Below are 23,134 nucleotides of genomic sequence, written 5' to 3' on the forward strand. Positions count from 1 at the left end.
TGAATGTGAATGGTCACGTATCATGCATTTTAGACTGTAAAGTGTGCATGTAGGCATTGCAGTATGGATGAGGAGGACTTTCATTCTAAAACAAAGACAGGTTAGTTTAAATGCATCCTCAGTCAACAAGAGCCATCCGGCCTGCCATCATATTCCATATGACTGCCAGTGAAAATCAAACTTTAACTGTAATTAAATATTGGCTTGTTAGAGGGTTGTATTTGGACTTTGAAAAAACACAATTATGGCCTAAATATTATTGGGAGAGTTGAACTTTTCTACAATTTCGCAAATTCTCACCCCGATTTTGCCTGATGGAGCTAGCACAGCATTCATTCATTCATTTTCCTTTGGCTTAGTCCCTTTATTCATCAGGGGTTGTCACAGCCGAATGACCGCCAACTGTTCCAGCATATGTTTTACACAGCGAATGCAGTTCCAGCTGCAACCCAATACTGGGAAACATGCATACACACTCATTCACACACACACACACACACTCATACACTACGGTTAATTTATTTTATTCAGTTCACCTATAGCGCATGTCTTTGGACTGTGGGGAAACTGGAGCACCCGCAGGAAACCCACGTCAACACGGGGTGTACATGCAAACTCACACAGAAACGCCAACTGGCCCAGCTGGGACTTAAACCAGCGACCTTCTTGCTGTGAGGCGACAGTGCTAACCACTGAGCCACTGTGTCAAACGCACAGTAATCGACAGAAGGAAAATATTGGATATTTATAATCAACAAACTAGTCTGAGTCTTTTTATGCAAACCAATGCATAAAGTTTGTCTGAAGTGACAAAACAAAAAGCAAAGCAAAGCAAAACAAAACAAAGCAACACACTACAAAACAAATAAAAGCTATGCAAAACAAGGCAAAGCAAAGCAAAGCAAGACAAATATCAAAACAAGACAAGACAAAACAAAAGACATGATATAATGAAAAAGCGAAACAAAACTAAACAAAAAAAACAAGACAAGACAAGACAAGACACTGCAAGACAAGACAAGAAAAAACAAAAGACATGATAAAATAAAATAAAACAAAGCAAAACAAAACAAGATGAGACAAGACAAGACAAAACACAAGACAAGACATGATAAAATAAAACAAAGCAAAACAAAATAAAATAAAACAAAACAAGACAAGACGAAACAAGACAAGACAAAACAAGACAAAACACAAGACAAGACATGATAAAATGAAGCAAAGCAAAACATGAGAAGACAAGACAAGCTATAAACATGAGCAACCATTAGTTCAATTGAATTAAGTCTATGGAAATCGTACATGTGGTGTTTGGTCAAGGTGAATCAAAAATAGTCTTCTATTTATAAGGTTACTTTAGACTTTTCACAAATAAACACAAATAAACACTAACCAATAAACAAAAACAGAGGCTTGACATGGTAAAACTAACCTCACTAGTATATAAGAATGGCAACACATATAAGAATGAGTGTCATAAGTTCTTATGTCAAGTAAGAATAGTTGACAAAATCTGAATGCTTAAACATTGGTCATTATGTGAATGAAAGATGGTTATTAGTCTCTTTAGAAGACTTGCACTTAACCAGTCACAGAAATCTCATCCATCTTCATTTGTTTTGTTTTTTTAATTAACAACATCAGGTTGAGTAAATGACAGAATTGTCATTTCAGTGTGAACTAAGCTTTTAATGCCATTCTCCATATATTACTGAGATCCGCTTGAAAATCAAAGAGAAAACCACTCCAAATTTTCTTTTAGAGGGATAAAAAATGAGCAAGAACTGGCCTTTAACTTCCCCAATCCAAGCAAGGGGTTTCCAGAGCCATGTGAGTAAGACCACCCCCTCACCCCGAACACACACACACACACACACACACACACACACACACACACACACACACACACACACACACACACACACACACACAGACACACACACACGCACACACACACGTAGACACTCTCAAACCCACACGTACACACTCGTGATGCTTACCAGCTGCTGGATGACGCGCTCCACTAGGGTGGAGAAGGACACATAATCGTTCTCTCGGTTGTCATAGAGGTACTTGATCAACTTAGGGATGACCTCCGTGTCTGTGTCCGACTCAAACTCATAGCCTTTGGAAGCCTGTCAATGGGTTGGGGGGGCAAAAAGCCATGGTTACAGTCAAGCAAAACAAAACATGTTTTTCTTTTGTGGAAAAGGGGCAGAAAGAAGAAATCAGAGACGATTGAAAGTGAAAGAGAGAGAGAGTAGTGGAGTACTGAACATGTATTGGTTTTGAATGGTTACTCATTGCTTATAGATGTTGTGCAATAAACCACTAGACATAAACGTCACTAAGATGAATAATAAACCATGATTTTTATCTTCAATGTATTCACCTAATAAACACCGTCTTAACGTCTCCACCCAAAGAAATTATTATAACTTATGACGTGAGAAGGTTTGGATACTTGTTTTTCATGTCTCGACTGTGCACTCTTAAAGTCCCAGTTAAATCAAAATAAAGTTTTCTAGATGTTAGTATCAGTATGCTAGTCTTAAGGATATTTGTAAGCTAGTTTGCTCTGACGCATTGACAAAATTTTCATTTAGAAGATAAAAACATTCAAAACTTGCAGTTTGTCACTTCTGCCTTTTTACATGACCTCATACTTCAGTTTCTCATCAAATCCTCTGACCAATGAAATGCTTTCTATTATTTGACATTTGACATCTGTACCGGCCAGTACAAAGAGGTCATAGAGTGTTCAGCACATCTGTTCATTAATTCATGAGAAAGACTTGGTTTGAACCAATCAGCGCGCTCTACTGTGAATGACATGGAACTTTAGTAATATGCAAGATATAGCTTCGAAGACTCTTTTTACCTGTTACAGTGTTTAGAGAGACACCACGTTGTGTTGCCAACTATAATTTAAACAAGTAGTAGTATAAGAATTGTTCAGAGAGACGGGTCGTCAGTGTTCATTTATTAATGTGCCGAAATGAAGGTTTTGTTTCTATTTTCCCGCAATGAGAGCACAGCTTGTGTGTGGGCCCACATGTGTGGATTACAGTGGTATGCTTAAACGAGACAAAAATGTTTTTGTAAGGAACATCTTTTTACCTGAGAACTTTTCGAACCTGGAAATAGTTAAATCCGGATTTGCCACTCGTCTTCTTTTAAAGAAAAATGTGGCTCCAGTTGGTGTTGATTGTCCTGTTTTTATGGATTTTGTAAGTGTGCGATCAGTGTTCATTGTTTATGTTTATTCAGATGGCAAAGTTAGTTAGTATCATCAGCAGTATTCTTTCAGTTTTTAAAGACATATCTTAGTCAAAATGATTTAGTTAATAAGTTTACAGTACGTTAATATCATTACAATATTATGGACTGAAAGATCCACTTTAAATGCTGCTCTCCAAATGTAAACATGTAAACACCTTTATCAAACTTTTACCATTGTGTAGGATTTTTGCCGCGTATGTTTTCTGATGCATTTTGTGACAGGATAGTCTATACACACATCAGCTGTTTGGTGCTATTCTCTGCTCAAATTCCATTAAAACTACACTCTTCCAGCAGTTCCTCGCAACCAATATCATGTTTGTCATGGGAGCATGCATGAAATGTTCCTGATTAAAAGTGAAAGTGCCAAACTGCATTAAAGCCGACAAATTAAGAATGAAACACTCAAAATTACATTAAACTCCAGAGGAAATGTGGATAGCGTGGTGACGCGATGACGTTAATCGAACTATGTGCTATAACATGTAAAGGATCATGAAAGGAACATTCAAAAAGCAACTCATGTAAACACCTTAATCATATTGTTGTCTTATTCAGATTAAGGCAAATAATTTTATTACTGATGTCCATGTAAATGTAGTCACTGTCCATCTCCTTTGCGTCTGTGTTTGTGTTGCCGGTGTAAAAATCAGCTGTTGTGCACGTAATGAAACTCCTCTTTCCCCTTTTCCGCCACTCAACACTTCCACCTAAAAAGCTGGATTCACCCATTTTCCTGACTTTTTTCACACTAGAGGTGTAAATGTCTAGATGGCCGTTTAATTTGCGTTTCATTTGATGCATAGTTATAATAAATTGAAATTGAAACTGTGTAATTAAATAATCTAATGAAGCACATGACATTGCACCATTAATGAAATGTATGTATGTCACACGATTAGATGATCTCTGGGATTTAACTTTATGGTACAAACACCTGTAACCCTGGTAGGTAGAAATTTCTACTTGATAGATTTTAGTAAAAACAACTGCTGTGGCATACAGGAAGAATTCATTGAGTTTTATCTCTTATCTGAGTTTTAAGTGCAAAGACTATTTGTATGTGTACATTTTGGGGGAAAATATTTACTTGGTTTTCCTATAGCAATGAAATTTCATGTATGGAATCAAGTCAAATTTTCTTAAATCCGTTTTGTAAAAGTAACATTATTGAGTAGTTTGTACAGTACACTCTCACAGCACACAGCACCTATACAAACGGTTTGTGCCTAAAGGGTCCATATTGGTACCTCATAGGTACATATTACTAACTAAAAAGCACTTAAAAGTGTACATTTTGAAATTTTAGGTACTATTATTGTCACAGAGACGCTCACTCTTCACCACATTTCCCATCAACCCCGTACCAGGACTGATTACTGGTCCAGCTGAGAACATTCCACCATCTAATTTAAGCAGACTGTTTGTACCCACACATTGCAAAGTCTTTTTCTCCTATGGTTGACAATTCGGAGCATTTTTACCCTGTTTTTACCTTCCTAGCATTTGTGATTGTTTGCTGCCTTTTGGACCATTTATTCAGATTTCGGACATTGATTGTTTGCTGCCAGCCCTTGACCATTAGCCTGTTGATTGACTATGATTTTGTTTATCCTGCTTCATTGTGTTCGCCGCCCCTGACCACTGCCTGTTTGACCATGAGCTTAATAAAAGTCTGCAAGATAGATCCCAATCCTTGTGACAATTCGTTACAATTATATACCTTTGAGGTACCAATATGGACTCTTTAGGTACAAATGTGTACCTTTTGAAAAGTGACAGCTCTTGTACCTTCATTTACGAGGGTTTCCCTAGCCGTTTGAAGTTTATGTTGGAATACTTTGTTTCATGAACATTTTACTCATCTTTTTTTAAGTTTTTCACAATAAAAATGAAAAGGTTTGAAACGAAAGGGCTCCGATGAAGAGGTAACTAAAAACAGTGCTCACCAGGTACTTTTTCAGCTCCTTGTAATTTGTGATGATGCCGTTGTGGATGACAACAAACTCTGGGGAGGAAAAAATCAACAAGGAGGATAAATAAATGCACTGTAAAAAATATAAATGTGTATCTAGTAAGAGCTTGATTAGCTGTTTCAGGTGTATTTGATTAGGGTTGGAGCTGAACTTTCCAGGACACCGGCCCTCCAGGGCCGAGTTTGGACACCCCTGGTATATTTATATATATATATATATATATATATATATATATATACACCAATACACTAATCAAATACACCTGAAACAGCTAATCAAGCTCTTACTAGATGTACTAGAAATGTCCTGGCATGTGTGTTGATGCAAGTTGGAGCTAAACTCAAATACCGAATTTGGACACCCCTGATAAAAAGACTTGAATACAATTCAATTTTTATTCTTTTTCAAATATTTTCCAAATGTGTGTGTGTGTGTGTGTGTGTGTGTGTGTGTGTGTGTGTGTGTGTGTGTGTGTGTGTGTGTGTGTGTGTGCGTGAGTGATCTCTTTGGATAAAAAGAACGACAATTATCTTCCTGGAGGGTTCCCAAGCATAACCAGATAATGCTGAAAATCTTGATCAGCAGGTTGAGGTGTGTTGAATTGTCGCCTAAACTGAAGTGGAGTTTAGGCTACAAATTACTATTGTACAATGTAATAGAAGTAAGCTGGCCCACATTTCTATTTATAACCTCCATTCATGGAAGTGAGTTTGCAGATGATTTCGGCGTAAAATATAGCTTGAAAAACTAAACTTGTTGAGTTGTAGTAACTTTATATAAGTACTATTGTTTGTCATCACTGAAAGCTCAGTACTTGTCAAGAGGTTAAGCACGCCCATGTTTAATGATATTACGAATTTACAAGATTTACTTGAACAAACATTAAAAATACTTATACCTTTATATAATAATAATAATAAATAACACTTCTTACAAATTCAAATTAACATAAACTGAAAATTAATATAAACACCTTGTTCACACCTTGTTTTTAAAAAAGGCTACAAATGACATTTTAATTATGAATACTTTAAAGAATAAAACAAAATTATGCTTTACTCAAACACATAACTATAACTTTTAAATCCTGAGAAGCTGAAAAATTTATCTCTTCATTTTTTTTCCATGCTTTAAGTAATCAGTGGTGAAAAGAGTACTGAAAAAGCATACTTAAGTAAAAGTACCATTACTTGCCTAAAAATGTAGTGCAAGTAGAGTAAAACTATCTGTTGTAAATATTACTTAAAATATGAGTCAAAAGTAGCCCTTTTAAAAGTACTCAAGAGTAGTAAGCAGTAAGTATTACGCTGTAAAAAGCTGATGCATTTACATATAATTTGTGAATGTGTGTAAATGTAACATTCTGTAGTGCATTTAGTTATTGCCCAGCAGTCATAAGATGTTAATATTAGGTTAGATTTAGGTTATGATGTTAGGTGACCAAAATTTAATGTCTAGTCAACATCTAAGGACAATATTATTTTGATGTCCAATAACGACATGAAATGATATTTGGTTGATTTTAGGTTGTGTTGGAAACAGAGATGTATAAAGTACTACAAACCCAGACTTAAGCAAAAGTACAAGCGCGCTATCAAAAAAGTGACTTAAGTAGAAGTTGAAGTGCTTTTTATGTACCATACTTAAGTGGAAGTACTAAAGTATTCAGCATTTTTTGTACTTAAGTATTGCAAGTAGTTTATTCTAAAATGTACTACTCAAAAACTGAAAGTAAAAGTACAAGTATTGTGTTATGTAGTTATTAAAGAAAGCAGTCAAAAGACATATTGTTTTGTTTATTTAAAAAAAAATTGGGGGGCACGTGATTAAGCAGAACAAAAAGAACCATGGTTTACGATTCATAATATGTATATATATATATATATATATACAATTCAGCGTGACACAGCTTTTATGATAGCCAGCTAGTTAACGTTAAGTGAACATCGCAGCATGTTATGAACCACGGGTAGCTAATGTTAGTTAACTTATCTAGCGCTTACAGATAGCTCAAACTGCTGTGTTTTGTGTATTATATTATTTTTACTTGATATGTTTCTTCAAATTCGAAGGTTAATTTTTGAAAGTCATTTTTTCGCTATCTTTTGGGTGCCAGAGTATGCACTTCATTCTATATGAACTGTCTTTTACTCTGACAAATGCAAACATGTACTCTAAATAGAGCCACGGGTGGTCTTTTTCCTCATCGCCAATTTCGGGGTTTTCCATGTCGAAAAAAAACTAAAGTGCTCTCTATGGAGGCAGGCAGCACTGTCTTCTTTGATCATCTGAAAGATGATGAACCAGCTTATTCAAACCTGTGACAGAGCCACCTGCTCTGGCATTAATAATGTGGGTTTGGAATGATTCGTAACATTTTTATCATTGTAACGGGTAACGATGCAGAACATAAAAAAAAAATCTATAGAAGTAAAAGTATTAAACTCATCGAAAATATGTACTGAAGTAAAAGTGGAAGTAGGAGAAAAAAACAATACTCCAGTAGAGTATAGATACAGCCTTTTAGTATCTATCAATCTATCAATCAACAAAAGTGACTTAATTCTAAATAAACTCTGGAATACACTTACATAATAGACATTTACACAGGTTACATAACACAATAACCGGGAATACACATTATATCCAGGTCACCACTCATACTGTAACGCTCACCATTAGACCTGTTTTATATCTGCACTGCAAGATGCTTTGTGGATCATTTACAATTCATGCTTGATTATCATGCAAATTACAGACTTCTGAACCTCACTGGAAATGCCTGTAGTATTGTTTCTTCCTTAATGATCACAGAAAAAAGATGAACCCGAATCAGTAGCACCACAACCTGTGTGGCGAGTGGAACTCCTGCTGTTTGCTTCAACCCCCTACTTAGGTGTTTATTTTCAAAGTGAACTTTCACTTCTGAACCACCAATCAATCACAGCATTATGGGTTTTATTTACAAACAAACTTAATGGCTTTAAAACCTGTGTCTACTGACTAGTCCTGTTTTTACTACATAAAGAGCTCATAAACTGACATCAACCACAGCTGGCTTAGTAATGACAACAAATAAACCAGATGACTTCACACTCTTAGAAATGTCTGGCTGTTTCAACCCAATTTTGTGTCAAATGAGGACAAAACCCTAATGTTGGGTTACCTTAGGGTCAGACAGAATTTTTTGCTATTTCTGAGGAAAACTTCTGCGGATTTATGTGGAATGAGATTATAGTAACTTAAAACTTAAAACAATAACTTTTTAACTTTTTTTAAGGTTTACAATGCAAATCCAATTATAACTACTTGTTTGGTAAACAAAGCAAGTCTCTCATATAACATGTAAAAAAAAAAAAACTATTACTTTACAAACTGTTTTGCAAATAAATGATACAAACATTTGCATATTGGTCAATAATTTTACTGAAATTGATATAAAAACTGAATAAATATATATTTACATGCATTTAGATAAGCAAATAAATAGACTAAATGTTTAAATAGGCTCAAAATTATCTATTTTTTATCATTTGTAAATCTCAGTGCCATCGAAAAAAAAATCAAAAGATTCAAAGATCTTATTAGTTTACACAATTGGTAATAAATATGCCTGATGTACTTAATTCCAGGTATCCTAAAGCCTGGTTTATACTCGATGCGTTCGCTAGTTTGCTTGAGTGTGCGCAGCAAATGTGATGTTATTGTGGTGTTTGCGAAGGTTCGCTTTGGGTGCGCGTAACATGATTTTGGCTGGGGAGCGTACAGAATTTTTTTGAGAGTCGAGCGAACAGTTTGTGCGGTGCCGCATTTGATTTAAGTTGAATATGAATCACTTTAAAGAGATTTTGTTTGAAACAGGTACGACTGTACAGGCATCTTTATGATCCATCTATGTGTGATCATAGAGATAACCAGATGGACAGTAATTCTTGGCTAGAAATTGCAACAGTGGGAAAGGAGGAAAGGTTTTGTTAATAAGTTTAGAAAAACTTGAGGGATAAGTTTGTTAAAACCAAAAAGAGAGGGCATGGCAAATGTAGAGACCCAGGTGGTTTTAATCATAGATATATACACTAGAAATCGCATACGGACTCTGAGAAAGCGCCAATAGCGCCGCCACGTTTGTACAGTGTTTCCATGACAAAAGTCATTCAACCGCACTATAGTCAAGACCAAAGCCAGTCTGAAGATTTGGGACTTTTGCGCTGTGTACGGGTGTAGTAACAAGGAATCAAAGAAAACAAAGCACAAAGGCAGAGCATTTCATAGGTAAGATTTCGTTTTTTATGTATCGTTTTTTTGTAAGTTACAAACTTTTGTGCTAAGTATTGATGAAAGTACATCTCATACTGCCCTGACCATAGGGCAAAGTAGCACCAACTTGCACTAAATACTAAGCTTATGCTAGTTTTGTTGAATAAAATAAGCAAACAATGTACATGAAATATGACAAGATGCTGCGGTGCTAGAAACGTGTATTATTGTCAGCTAAGAGAACGAGTCGTTCATAACAGAGATTCATTCACAAGCGAATCGCTCCCTCCGTTAGAATGAGAAGTGAAAGTGGGAGAGGGGGTGTGTTTCAGGACATGGATTAGATCAAATTTAACAGGGAGGGAGGATAATACATTTCCATGTACACAGACACATGCTCTTTGTCAGGAATGCCTGTGCGATCACTTATCCAAAACTTAAAAGTGATGTAAAATTATAGTTTTCAGAATAAAAAAAAATATTTGCATACTGTCCACTTGGAAAACTCCCGATCATAGATATATGTTTTATATGTGTATATATCTCTGGCTCCGGATTGCCACTCCTCCACTGCACCCTGGTCCCACATTCATTTCAAAAGATTGCTACCCTGTACTAAAATGGCGGAATATGTTTTTCCACCATTCATAGGTTTTACACTGATGTATATGTTACAATTTTGAGTTTAAAAGAATTTAATAGTTACAAAACTAAGATGAAGTAACAAATTATTTCTTTGATAACTGGAAAAGAATATTTGAACCTATCAATTTACAATATACTGAAGGCCTATTTTTCTGGGCTTTATTGGTGATAATGGTTAGGAATGTTAGATATAAGTAGAGGACAAACTAGCCAGACAGAATTGTGTAAATTGTTGAGTGGGCTAAATCTATAAAAAATGTCAGTATATTTTTTGGCTTTTATGCTTGGCATAATAAAAAAAAATATATATTTTTAGAGCAACCCATGTTCTGTTGTCATTGATATTTAACTTTAATAGGTAGACCTCTCCAAAATATGAACAAAAGAAAGTGATCAAAGTTTGATTTAAATCTTGAATGGTTATGAAAATCTTTATAATCATTAAAATAAATTAAAAAAAATGCTAAAAATAATTAGTTTAAAAATATTGAACACTATTAATGATATTATGTAGTTCCAGAAACCTCCTACTTCTCTCTTTATCTGTCTGACTTTACGGTGGGTTTCTTTTGACCGCCCCCTGTCATGTTAAAGAATATCACAACGGTGAACACGCCAAGCAAAGCTTCATCCATTTCGTGAGGTGCACACAAAAGGTCTGTGTGAGGTCTGCAATGCGGTGCCATGCAAAAGTATAAATCAGCCTTAAGAGGATGGGCAATCTAAATAATATTATTCCATTTCCTAAATCCAAAGATTCATAAAATCAGCAAGAACATATACATTAGAATTAATTTGAAGCAACAATGCTTTTACCTCTGCTAACGTCACTAAAAGTTGCTAAATGTAAATGTATTTAATCTGGGTGATCATCTGAGATTGTGCAACAAATTGCTTCCAAATTAATCTTGCTATCCACCACATTTACTCAAGATATTTTATACATCACTCCAAGGTATATTTAAATCCCTCTTGAACACTCCTTGATGAGTAGAGGTCATTTTGCTGCCAAAATCTATAAAAACATTCGGGGACTAGGTTTTAAGCTGTCATTTTAAGTCAGTTAGCAACTCTGTTTGTCCGAGTTAGCAACAGTAATTGGTTGGGGGTGTTTAACAATCCGTCAATTGGGTTTGTTCAAATTCACCCAAAAACTATCCAGTGTATATGCTTTCAAGAACTACCCATTGTATATGCTGTCTTCATGTTTTACCGTTGTTTTTGTCAGATCGGTGAGGGTGGCTGTTGAGGGGACTGGGCTCTCCGTGCGTCGCCCAGCGAGTGTGTGCAATCCCAAAGTGTGTGTCCAGTTCTGCTTCGAGGTCAATGGAGTCATTCTCTGATTAGACAAACGGAAAGATGAGAGAAATCAAATGACTACAAAAAACACTTTGAAGAAAAACTAAGCAATAGAAGAGCTTTAACATACTGTAGATCTCTTCATTAAGTGCTTTCACCTTCCCAGTTTTCTTATATAAGCAGATATAAGCTTCGTCATCTTTCACGGGGCCATCTACTGCAATACCTGACAAAAAAAAGAAGTTTACATTAAAAAACAACATTATATATAAAGTTTTCTCTTCATCTCTAGTTTAAAAAAAGGTTTTCATTGCTTTTTTTAATGTGGCTTGTAGCAAAATAAGAACTTTTCAGACTAGTTTGTCCATGAATGTTCACAGATGTTCAATAATCTCAAAAGAGCTTCTGTTTTCTGCAGTGTAACATTATTAGCAATAGCAAATATTTGAATAAAGTACTGTTTCCGTCACATGTGTTCACATCCTGGAAAACTAGGATGACAGAAGTTATGATTGACATCATTTTTGCAGGTGTACATGCCCGCCTGAGTGGAAAACCAACAAATGGCTAGTTGTAATAGCGGCAACCTGTAAAAATAAAATAATAATAAAATGCCAGTGAAACTGACAATTAACAGCGTGAATTAAATTTTGTTGGACTTGACAGTAACGCACAATTAAATCAACAAGCAAAGTGTGTTTTTTATTTGATTGTGTATTCATTGTACAGTATATCACATTTAAAAACACCTGGAGTTAAGTGATTAAATGAAGGTTTTATAAAGTTCATGACATATTTATAATGGCTTCATGACAATCATGTTTATGACGGATTTATGACAAGCTTTGTAGTCTTAGCAATGTCAAGTTGACATGACAAAGACAAAAACAAGTTGTGATGTATTTTTTGTGTCAAGTTGTCATCCATCTATCTATCTATCTATCTATCTATCTATCTATCTATCTATCTATCTATCTATCTATCTATCTATCTATCTATCTATCTATCTATCTATCTATCTATCTATCTATCTATCTATCTATCTATCTATCTATCTATCTATCTATCTATCTGCAATTATAAGTAAATTGTGTTTGTACATTTATTATTGTGTTTGGTGTGCCATATTGTAACTTCCAGTGTAGGAGGTAACACTGGGGTTACGTAATAATATTACTTTTAGTAACGAGTAAAGTAACACATTACTATTAAAAATGAAGTAATAATATTTGAGTTACTTTTTTAAAAATGTAACGAGTTAATTTTTAGATGAATCAATTTGCTTTAAAAAAATAGTTTGTTGAATTAAAATGAGTGTAATCATGTTGAATCACACTCAATCAGAGAATGAGCTCCCTGCGGGAACAGACAGAAACCAAGATGGCAGAGCCTTAGGTATCGCTGCAGCCCGAAGACCTACAAGTGGGAGGGATTACACCACAAGAAGGTGGGGTTTATGTGGTGTAGGTGGAGCAGATATTATTAAAACACAACAGGTAACTGTGAGGTTGGGTTTAGGGTTGGAGTAGGTGTAGGTGTAGACGTTAATAAAACACATCAGGTTACTTTGAGGTTGGGTTTAGGGTTGGGTTAGGAGAAGGCATTCATAAAGCACAATATTGGACTCCGTATATACACCCCACAGCCCACATGGAGCTTGAAGGCACGTCCACTTGGAGCTCAAGTCCCACCCACTTGGAGCTGGCTCAGACCTCCGTTTATATCCTTCTCTACATTTCTGTGATGGAAATATTCTCATAATTTTGAACAAATAGAAGAAAAGGGGACAGTCTCAATGGACAGTGATTTTACTGAACTAATAGGACAAATAGTAAAAAAGTAGCAAACACATTGCTTTCAACTTTCAACTTAAATCTGTATATACGGCATGTATAGCCTCAAGAAGTTCAAAGCAAGTAACATTATTTTAATTTTCTTTTAATCAGTTTTTTTTAAAGGTAAATGAAGATGTAGGTTATACAGTGTGCGGTTAAATGCAGATCTCCACTATTTAAAAAAAAGTAAAATACCCTGTAAGTTCTGAAGGAGATCAAGCCTCAGGCAGGTAATAAAAAGTAAGGCAAAAGTAACTCATAAGTAATGTAATGCATTACTTACCATAAAAAGTAACTAAGTGACGCAACTTTACATTTTTTGAGGAGTAACTCAATATTGTAATGCATTAATTTCAAAAGTAACTTTCCCCAACACTGGTAACTTCAAAGAATAGTTGTTATTATTGTCATTTTTGGGTGATTTATCCCCTTAAGACTATCGTATTATGGATAATAATGGATGTTTTATGAAGCCTGACTGACAAAACTTTGCAATTACACAGAATATGAGAAGAAGAATGTTGAGAATTTATATGAGAATGTAAAATAAGGTAATTCTTGTTTAATCTGTTGGTACAGTTGTTCACACAAAACCACTTTCTTTTTACGCGGATAATTATGATGTAAACAAATTCTGCTACTCAGTTTGGGGAACCACAGCCACGCAGCTGACAGAGATGTCACATGCAGACCTTCTATACTACTAAAAAAATAATGTTTATCCAAACAAGGAAATCACTTCAGCTTTTTGTTTATTGAGAGTAAATAAGCTGAACAAAAGAGAAGCTGACCACACACACAGTAAAAAAATTCTATCATCTTGATTTGGATGCAGATACTTAACAAAAGGTTTGGTGAAAACAATCATGTGGGATTGGTTTTGAGGATGGACCTTCACTCTGGTGTTTGCAGGATTATTACAATAATATCTGAGATGATGTGTGATGAGCTCCATACACTAGTTATAGTCTATTTCAAATCAGATCCTCTGTTGAGGCAAAATCACATGAATTTTTTTGAGGCACATCAAGGAATTTCTACAATAAATGTAGCCATTTGAACATCCTTTTACTAGATTTTAAGTGCATTTTTGTGATGCATGTAAAAATATAAGTGTATGAAAATACAACTGATAACAGTGTAATTTTATGGTCTCATCTTTCCTCATGACACTGCTGAATTGTAGTTTGTGCAAACACATCAGTATGATCAGATGCTTTTTATATGTACATTTCTATTCTGTATCTTCTTTAAATATTTCCCAAGTGCTGTTTAATGGAAAGAAGATTTTTTCAACACATTTTTCAACATAATAGTTTTAATAAACTAATTTCTTTTGTCTTCACCATGATGACAGTCAATATTTTACTATTTTTTTTTGCAAGATGCTGGTATTCATCTTAAAGTGCCATTTAAAGGCTTAACTAGTTTAATTAGTTTAACTATGTAAGTTTGGTTAAATAGACAAGTTATTGGACAAGTGGTTTGTTCTGTAGCCAATTAAAAAACGGGTCAAAAGGTCAAAATGAACCAATGGTCAAAATTGGTCAAATAAACGTTAAAAAAAGGTAAAAATGTTGACCTTAAACAGGCCTAAAAGAAAATTAAAGTTAATTTTATTCCAGCCAAACTAAAAGAAATAAAACTCTCAAGAAGAAAAGGATATTACAAGAAATACTTCCCCATGCTCCATAAGCATCACTTGGAAAATTTTTTAAAAGAATTAAAAATTCACAAACTTTAATTAATTTTTGACGCCCTTATTTTAAGATGACCAATTCCTATTTTGCTAATAACAACAAATTCTAAACTCTACTCTTTTAACAACCCCCCCCCCCCCCCCAATATATACTGAATGAGTCGTTGTACATATAAAAAAAAGATTAACAGCACAATAATCCCCTTCACACCAGTATCGACTGACTGCTTTTGCTTCATCGGTGGACGACCTGACACTCCAGGCCCTCTGTGCTGCCAACCTACAAGAAACGAGGCCACTGTTCCAGTCTTGAGGCATATCTGTTACCTGTGGGACATGCTGACATTACCCCTTACAGCAGTAGGAGTGTCAGTCTTACCTGCGGAGTCATAACCCCTGTACTCCAGCCTTTGAAGTCCCTTTACGAGTGTTTCAAAGATATCTCTCCTCTTTCGTGGCACTCTGTAATTCAGGTAGGCGAAAATTCCTGCCAAAAACAAAGTAACAAGGATTGGAAAGAGCAGAAACATTTGCATCAAGACAAATGCTAGGATATTTTGAAGTGGCTCAAAGAAAAGATTTTATAGAATCAATGTATGGATGTGTTCACATTTGGCTAATTATAACAAACTCTGGTGCGATTGCTTTGGTAGTGCAGTTCATTTGAATAAGTGTGAATGATGACATCCAGAAACAACAGTAAGACAAACGCAGCTATAGTGTCACTGAGATATGAAAGCAATGTATACTAAGTTAAATGTTTCATTTTTCTTGTAAGAGTCACTATGTTTTCCATAAAAGTTTAACAAACATATTTAGAACCAAACATATACATTGAATTGCTTTGGATGATAAGTAGGCATCGCAATACATGCTATAAAAGCCAAACAAAAAGACCACGTGAACACTAAGTGGATCAGAATTAAAGGTTTCATTCTCACTTTTTTAGTCTACAATACAAAGTATGACACACCCTATGTAACTATGTAAAATATTAAAAACATGTTGTCTATAATTCACATTAAGGCATTAAATACAATATTAGCAACGTGGAGAATTCAGGTAAACATGGCGAAGTTGACAATTTAGAACTTTTAAATTTAACACAATATATTTACATTATATATATTTTATATTTCTATATTTAAGTCTCTTTTCATTACTACAAATAGGAGACTATTTAATTACTTTGAGGTAAGAGCTTCATTTCAATCTAACATACAGTTCATTAAACACATTACAAATTAGCCACGTCGTCGGTTGAAAGTAGTGGATCCTGATTGCGTTTTGGACGTGTCTTAAAACCCCACTACACTGCTACCTAAACCGCATGAATACTTATGCATTTCACACCCAAACCTAAAGCCAATGCTCCTGCTTTTTATGAGAAATGTCGTCTAGCTTGGTTGCTCACTGGGTATTGACACACCCCCGAGCTGTCGCGCTCCGAACCGGATCTGTCACTTCATGATACTCAACTCGAATGATGAACAGTCAAATATTTACATTTAGACTAGCCTACATGATGACGCTGGCACACGTTTACATACAAGGACTAATAGTCTAATAAAGACAACAAAATATAATCGATCAAAATTATCATACACTAAGCAGGCTTATAATAATAATAATAATAATAATAATAATAATAATAATAATAATAATAATATAATAATAAAGGTGCACTTACCGCACATCGTTGTAGTGTGTTTTCTTTCAAGCTGAATGTAATTTGAAGGGTCTTATGGAAAAGATGAGGGGAGCGGGTCGCTGTATGATCCAAAGACTAAATGACACACACACAGCAGCCTGGACTTATAAGTTACTCCAACCTCTGCTCCACCTCTGGCGACGCTACCAAGAAAACTGCAACCCCGCCCACTGGTTGACAGACAGGAGCGAAGGGTTTCTCTCGCTTGATTCTTAAGTTTCTGTTTTTAATCACGTTACATATCTTTAAACCTACTTTTCATTGTTACTACTCACTGTAGTGACTACACGCTGGACATCTGCGGTTTCAGGCACAGAACATTTGTTTATCCAAATGAAGTCTTGCTGCTGTAGAAACAAACCTACTTTACAAGCTGATTATTGATACTTCAAACACCCCTACCCCTATTAGAAATTCTTTTTTTATTTATTGACACATCCTGCTACTAGTCCTAGTTGACAATATGTGCTACGTGGACACCACACCCACATACAGTAGATGTGGGTTTGTTGAGCTTAACATAGGCATTTATACACCCACTGTACACTTTATTAGGGTTGGAACCCACAGCTGAACCAAAACGTATACGGACCATTATCATCCACAGAACTGACACTCACTGGATGTTTTCTCTTTTTCAGACTCTGTAAACCCTAGACATGGTTGTGGGTTAATTCTGGTAGTTTCTGAAAAACACCAACAACCATGCAGAGTCCAAAGTAACTTAAAGCAGCTTTCTGATGCTTGTTTAGTTCAAGTCAATTAATGTTTATCTCTATAGTGCTTTTACAATGTAGATTGTGTCAAAGCAGCTTAACATAGAAGTTTTAGTACATTGAAACTGCCAGTCCAGTTTTCAGAGTTTAAGTTCAGTTTAGTTCAGTTCAGTGTGGTTTAAATTTCACTGCTGAAAGTCCAAACACTAAAGAGCAAATCCATCGATTAGTACTTAAGAAAAATAATTTGCTCGTATTAACATGCCTAAATGGTAGTTACCACCATGTAATATAAATGCTATATGATTTATTTTATGAAGATTGGTGGGAGAGAGGTATTTGGTCGTTTTCCATCTATTAGACAAAGACGGTGAGGTTCCGAGTTACAGAAATCTTTGTGAAAAATATAACTTTGAATCTGATCATAAGCAATACAATAGGGTATTGAAATCTATTCCAAAGGCATTTCTAATGATGTGGTCACCAATATAAATGACACAATTCATCTTTCTCAGTTATCAAAAATTTAGGAAAAACCCTTTGTTGAAAGGCTTAATAATTTTATAGAAACGCATAACCTTTTAGCTGAGCAATATGGTTTCAGGAAAAATAGATCAACATCTCTGGCATTAACAGAAATTAAGGAAATTACTAATGAGATATAAATAAGAAGGTAGTTGGAATTTTTATAGATTAAAATAAGGCATTTGATACAATAAATCATAATATATTGGTAAATAAATTAGAAAGGTGTGGTATTAGAGGAGTAGCCTTGGATTGGATAAGCAGTTATTTAAAAAATAGGCAACAGTTCATGGAAATTGGCAACCATAAATCTTCATACATAAATGTAAATTGTGGCATAGCACAAGGATCAGTTTTAGGTCCAATATTGTTCATAATGTACATTAATGATGTGTGTAAGATATCAGAGTTGTTTAAGTTTATTTTATTTGCAGATGATACAAGTATGTTTTGTTCTGGGGATAATTTACCAAAACTTATGGAATAGATTAAAACAGAAATTAATACAATGAAATTGTGGTTTGACGTAAACAAATTGTCATTAAATATAATAAAACAAAAGTTATGTTTTTTGGGAAATTAAAAAGTAGATATAATATAGGTTAAAAAATTGATAATGTATATGCAATGAAGTTTCTTGGTGTTGTATTAGATCATAAAATTATTTGGAAACCGAAAAATAAATAATGTGACATCAAAATGGGTAAAAACTGTAGCAATAGTGTATAAACAAGATGGCTGCATGCAGTACTATGTATTTTTTGGGTCTATGTTATAAAAATGTAAATGTACAAATGGAATCAAACATATATGTCAAAAATGCCAAAAGGATGAAATACACCTCATGCAAAGCTCATATGTCTCTTGTAAAAAGAAGAGATAAGTAAAAGAAGAAATAAGTTGAAGTAATAGACGAATGATGTGTGTGGTAATGGGGTGAGAAAATAATAAACTTGTGCTTCATCCCACTCCATTTTCGACCATGTTGAAATGTTTATTTAGTTAAAGAATTTTTATGTAGGATATTTCTGTTCAAAAATAAATATATCAAATCAAAATCAGCCTTATTTGTTGATAAACGAAGATTTTATTCGGAGTGAAATACCTTTTTCTTGTTTGTATTTTTATCTCATTGATTTGATCTGTTCTGTAAATGTAGGTGAAAGTTGTTAATCTAATGTTGCCTTATTGTATATTATTGTAAATAAATAAAGGCTATAGGAGAGTATACTTGCATGAGTATGCATAACAGATTTGTTGTACACTTATAGTAGACTACAGTATGATTTTTAACTGTTGCGTTATTACATTTTAAGTAAATATTAATGAACTACTGGCATTGACACATTAAGTTTAATCATAGCTATTTTGAATATGAGTAATTATGAAATTACATCTAAATACGTACTTAAGCCCAATACTCAAAAGTGAAAGCATTTAAATATAGCAACAGGAATAACACTACATTCTAGCTATCTAAAAATAATACATTCCATTCAGTTCATACCTAAAAGCAAAGGACACACAAATCATTAGTTACTCTTCCGGATGTCATTACAAACTTTTATGACATATTTTCATAAAGGAACTTAATAGAAACATCTTACATACTCAGAGTTCATTCAGGCTTCACAAGAATTGAGCATTATTGAGCATTCCAAAGGCATATAATAGAAATGATTGTAGTTGGCATGTGTAGGTATTGTATGGTGTGGTATTACCAAAAAAAACATTAAAGTTATGCTTGATGCATGGATAAAATGCATTTGAAACTATGATTATTATACACATTCTTTATTAACTGTTGATGAAGTAAAGTCTGTTTTAAGACACTGAGAACATCCACTCAAACTAGCGGCGCCCAAACTTTTACTTATGAAGGGCCAAAAACCAAACTTGATTGAGGGTGGTGGGCTGAAGGTGAGTATACCAAACTGTATTATGTTAAAGTTTCTTTGGGTTGTTTCCTTATTCAGAATCATTTTTATTGCCAAGTGTGCTTACACACACAAGGAATTTGTTTTGGCTACAGAGTGTACATACTGTAAAGTGACAAATGACAACACAAAAATAAATATGTAAAAAGATGACAAACATTAGAGAGAGATTTATATAATAATTTTTAAAAAACTATAACTAGCGAACATTGCTATATATTAACTAATGCATTATATTTGTTTACTGATTTATAATGAACTTATTATATTAAAAACAAAAACAATCCTCAAATAACAGAATGGAGATTAGTGGAGCATCTGTTCTTGGCTTGATTTGCTCATTTTTTCTGCATTGTCTTCTGTTTGTCGAATGACAGTATTTACATTTTTAAAAATCTGATTCATTTACAGATAGATTTAATTTAATCATTTAGTTTCTGTTTGTTTAGTTTTTTTGTAACTGAGCAATAAAACAAATAAAAAGAAGGTTATGTTAAACTAAAATTGACAATTTCTGTTAAAGGCATTCTGATGGGATGGTGGGCCAAATCAAAGGTTACCATGGGACAACTTTGGCCCATGGGTCCTAGTTTGGACTTAAACACATAATTCATCCAAAAATAAAAAATCTGTCATCAGTTATTCAAAATCCACAAACATTATTTTGAAAAATGTGGCCACTGAATTCCGTAGTATTTTTCCAGGTATGGAGGTGGGTCATCACCCTGTGTAAAAGCACATTTTGAAGTATTGCATGATTCACAAAATTCATTTGATTTGCTAAAACATTTGTATAATAGTATATGCACTGTAGAAAATGCTAGGTTCCACACAATCCCTTCATGTTGTACCAACACAAATGTTTTTACAAACATAAGTGGATTGAACATAAAACAATTGAGTTGTAAATTGTGTTGTTTCAGCTATTTTAAATAAGTAGTTTGAACAAAAACTAAACCTTTTTTTTGAGTGTGGAATCACATTTGGCAAATAAACTCTGACGTAGACAACACTGCACCCACCAGAATCCCATTATGTTTGCCTTGTTTACTCTTGGTTACTAGGTTACCAATACTACAGTGAGCTGGGGTCTGTTCTTCATACCTTGTACCTTAAATGATCTAAGATGATTTGGCAGATCCTGGATCTTTTAGATCTTGATAACTGATCTCTGGGTAATTTGGTTCTTCAAACAAGTTCGCAAATCAGATTAAAATGTCTGGATGTATTGACCTGAGATCACTGCATGTGTTATGAAGTACAGATCTATCAATCCTCAATCATGATCAGCAATGCAACAATTGGCTGACAGCATAGCAGTGTAATGACATCATCTGAGCAAAATTACATAAAATTTCGTAGTAAACGGTTTGTACGATATGATATGCCATACCTTTCCACATTTGTTGTGGTCTGCAAGCTTTACACTTTAATGTGTCAAGAGTATGCTATTTAGCTATTTATTTATTTTACAGTTAGAGCAGATTTTCTTTATTTTAGTCGCCTATATATGTTTCTTAATCGGCATAAGGAAAAACTGGCTGTTTAAATTAATTTTGCATCAAAAAAGCATTTTGATATCGGTAAAGGTGTCTGCAACTTTTGCGAAGCATCAATATATATAATATAATATATATATAATATATATAATTTTTTTTTTACAATTATTTTTCTAATTTTCAGGGGGTATATACCTAATACTGTAAGAAAATATTAGCATTCGGTACATACTTTCAGTATTACCTTTGCTTGAAAAGACCCAATCTAATCCTGTTTATTTAAAATAAGCCTGCTCCCGTGCAGGTTTGAGCTACCAGAACTGTTGCTATAACAACAACTCTTGAATGAGTTTTGAAGAACGAAATGATCCTGGATCATGTCAAATCATCAATAACCAAATCCAGCTAACTGAGTAGTCCATGTACAAAGAATGGACCCCTGCTCTAACAACTTAATGGAAATGCACCAAAGACTATAGCTGTGTCTTATTTCAGAGGCTGCATCCTCCGAAGGATGCAGACTTCAAAGGAGAATCATTTGAAGTCCACAAAGGCCGCACCGAGCATTTTGAAATGAGACGATCTACCCTACAGAGGACAAATCTCATCACCTAGCAACCATAACAGCCGCCGTAAATAAGCCGTAATAAAATTTGTAATGACTTTTTTCCAAGTGATTTTAAAACATTTTAAGCGATCTAAAGGCAAAACAAGGTTTAGAAAAGCTGAAAATACATTTCCTTAGATCGATACTGATACACATAAACATGTCATAAGACATGTCATACTCTTTTGTTTCTTAGCATGTGTTTAGATCTCCAAGTAAAGTAAACCTAATTCATACAATTAATCCAGAGTTTTCTTTTAAAAAAGGTCCTGCCGTTATAATCGCACAGTGAATCTCGGGATGTTCGAGGCTGCGAAGGATCCACCGGTTGTGTCCTTCATTACCTGGGAAATGAAGGGAGAATTTTGAGGTTGCATTTGAAGGAGTATTCGAATTTTTCGAAAGGATTTGAAAGGATGCAGCCTCTGAAATGAGACACCGTTTATAGAATACAGAAGATGTGTATTGAATGGGGAAAAGTGTAACGGTCAATATGGCGAATGAAGCCCCGCCTACTAGTACAGGAGCCAATCATCGATCGATATAGACTGACATTTCTCTGGGGGAAAAGCTCTGACCCGACGTGTGCTTTTATGACAGTTTAGTGGTCAACAAACGCACTGGAATCTCAGCGAATACTTGCTTCACAGACAGAAGAAATATATCCACATAAAGCTTGAAATCTGTACTTTTAAATGAACCAAGTGCACTTGAAAACAAAAGTTTTCTTATTTTGTAATCTGTATGAAATGAACAAGATACAGTCCGTCCCATCAAACGCACATCACATGACAGCAACTACTCAAACACCCACAAACTTGTAAACAAGGAGTCGCTGTCATTTCTGGAGGAGATTCACCATCAGCAGTAAGTTGTGGATTACTATAAAAGAGCAGCGTGATCTGATGAAGCATTATTCAGAGGCTGATAATGTGTGGAACAGAGATAAATGAGGTTGGTGTGATCTCGTTCCTATCGAATGTGCATGCGAATTAACTCGGGCAACCTAAATATATCAAGATTTTGATTCAGACATTTAGAAATGAAACTTATGGAACAGTTGTTGTTTAATTTTATTGGTGATTCCACATATAATGTATTCGTAAGCTTGGCAAGCAGTTTTGGAGAATTTGATGTTTCCACATT

The 23,134-nt window shown here is 34.6% G+C and overlaps 1 protein-coding gene across 1 annotated transcript in view; it reads right to left on the reverse strand.

The window, feature by feature from the left end:
• Positions 1 to 16,793, reverse strand: part of gfpt2 (glutamine-fructose-6-phosphate transaminase 2) — a 54,093-nt gene extending 37,300 nt beyond the window's left edge. Inside the window, exons 1-6 of the mRNA XM_056445936.1 lie at positions 16,684 to 16,793; positions 15,373 to 15,480; positions 11,590 to 11,685; positions 11,374 to 11,499; positions 5,232 to 5,290; positions 2,001 to 2,135 (exon numbers count right to left, since the gene is read on the reverse strand). Of these exons, the coding sequence (XP_056301911.1) occupies positions 2,001 to 2,135; positions 5,232 to 5,290; positions 11,374 to 11,499; positions 11,590 to 11,685; positions 15,373 to 15,480; positions 16,684 to 16,690 (531 nt within the window). The 5' untranslated portion in view covers positions 16,691 to 16,793. The remainder of the gene's footprint in view (positions 1 to 2,000; positions 2,136 to 5,231; positions 5,291 to 11,373; positions 11,500 to 11,589; positions 11,686 to 15,372; positions 15,481 to 16,683) is intronic.
• Positions 16,794 to 23,134: the final 6,341 nt, after the last annotated feature.

This window comes from Danio aesculapii, chromosome 21 (assembly GCF_903798145.1).
Source record: "Danio aesculapii chromosome 21, fDanAes4.1, whole genome shotgun sequence".
In the NCBI taxonomy this organism is placed as follows: Eukaryota; Metazoa; Chordata; class Actinopteri; order Cypriniformes; family Danionidae; genus Danio; species Danio aesculapii.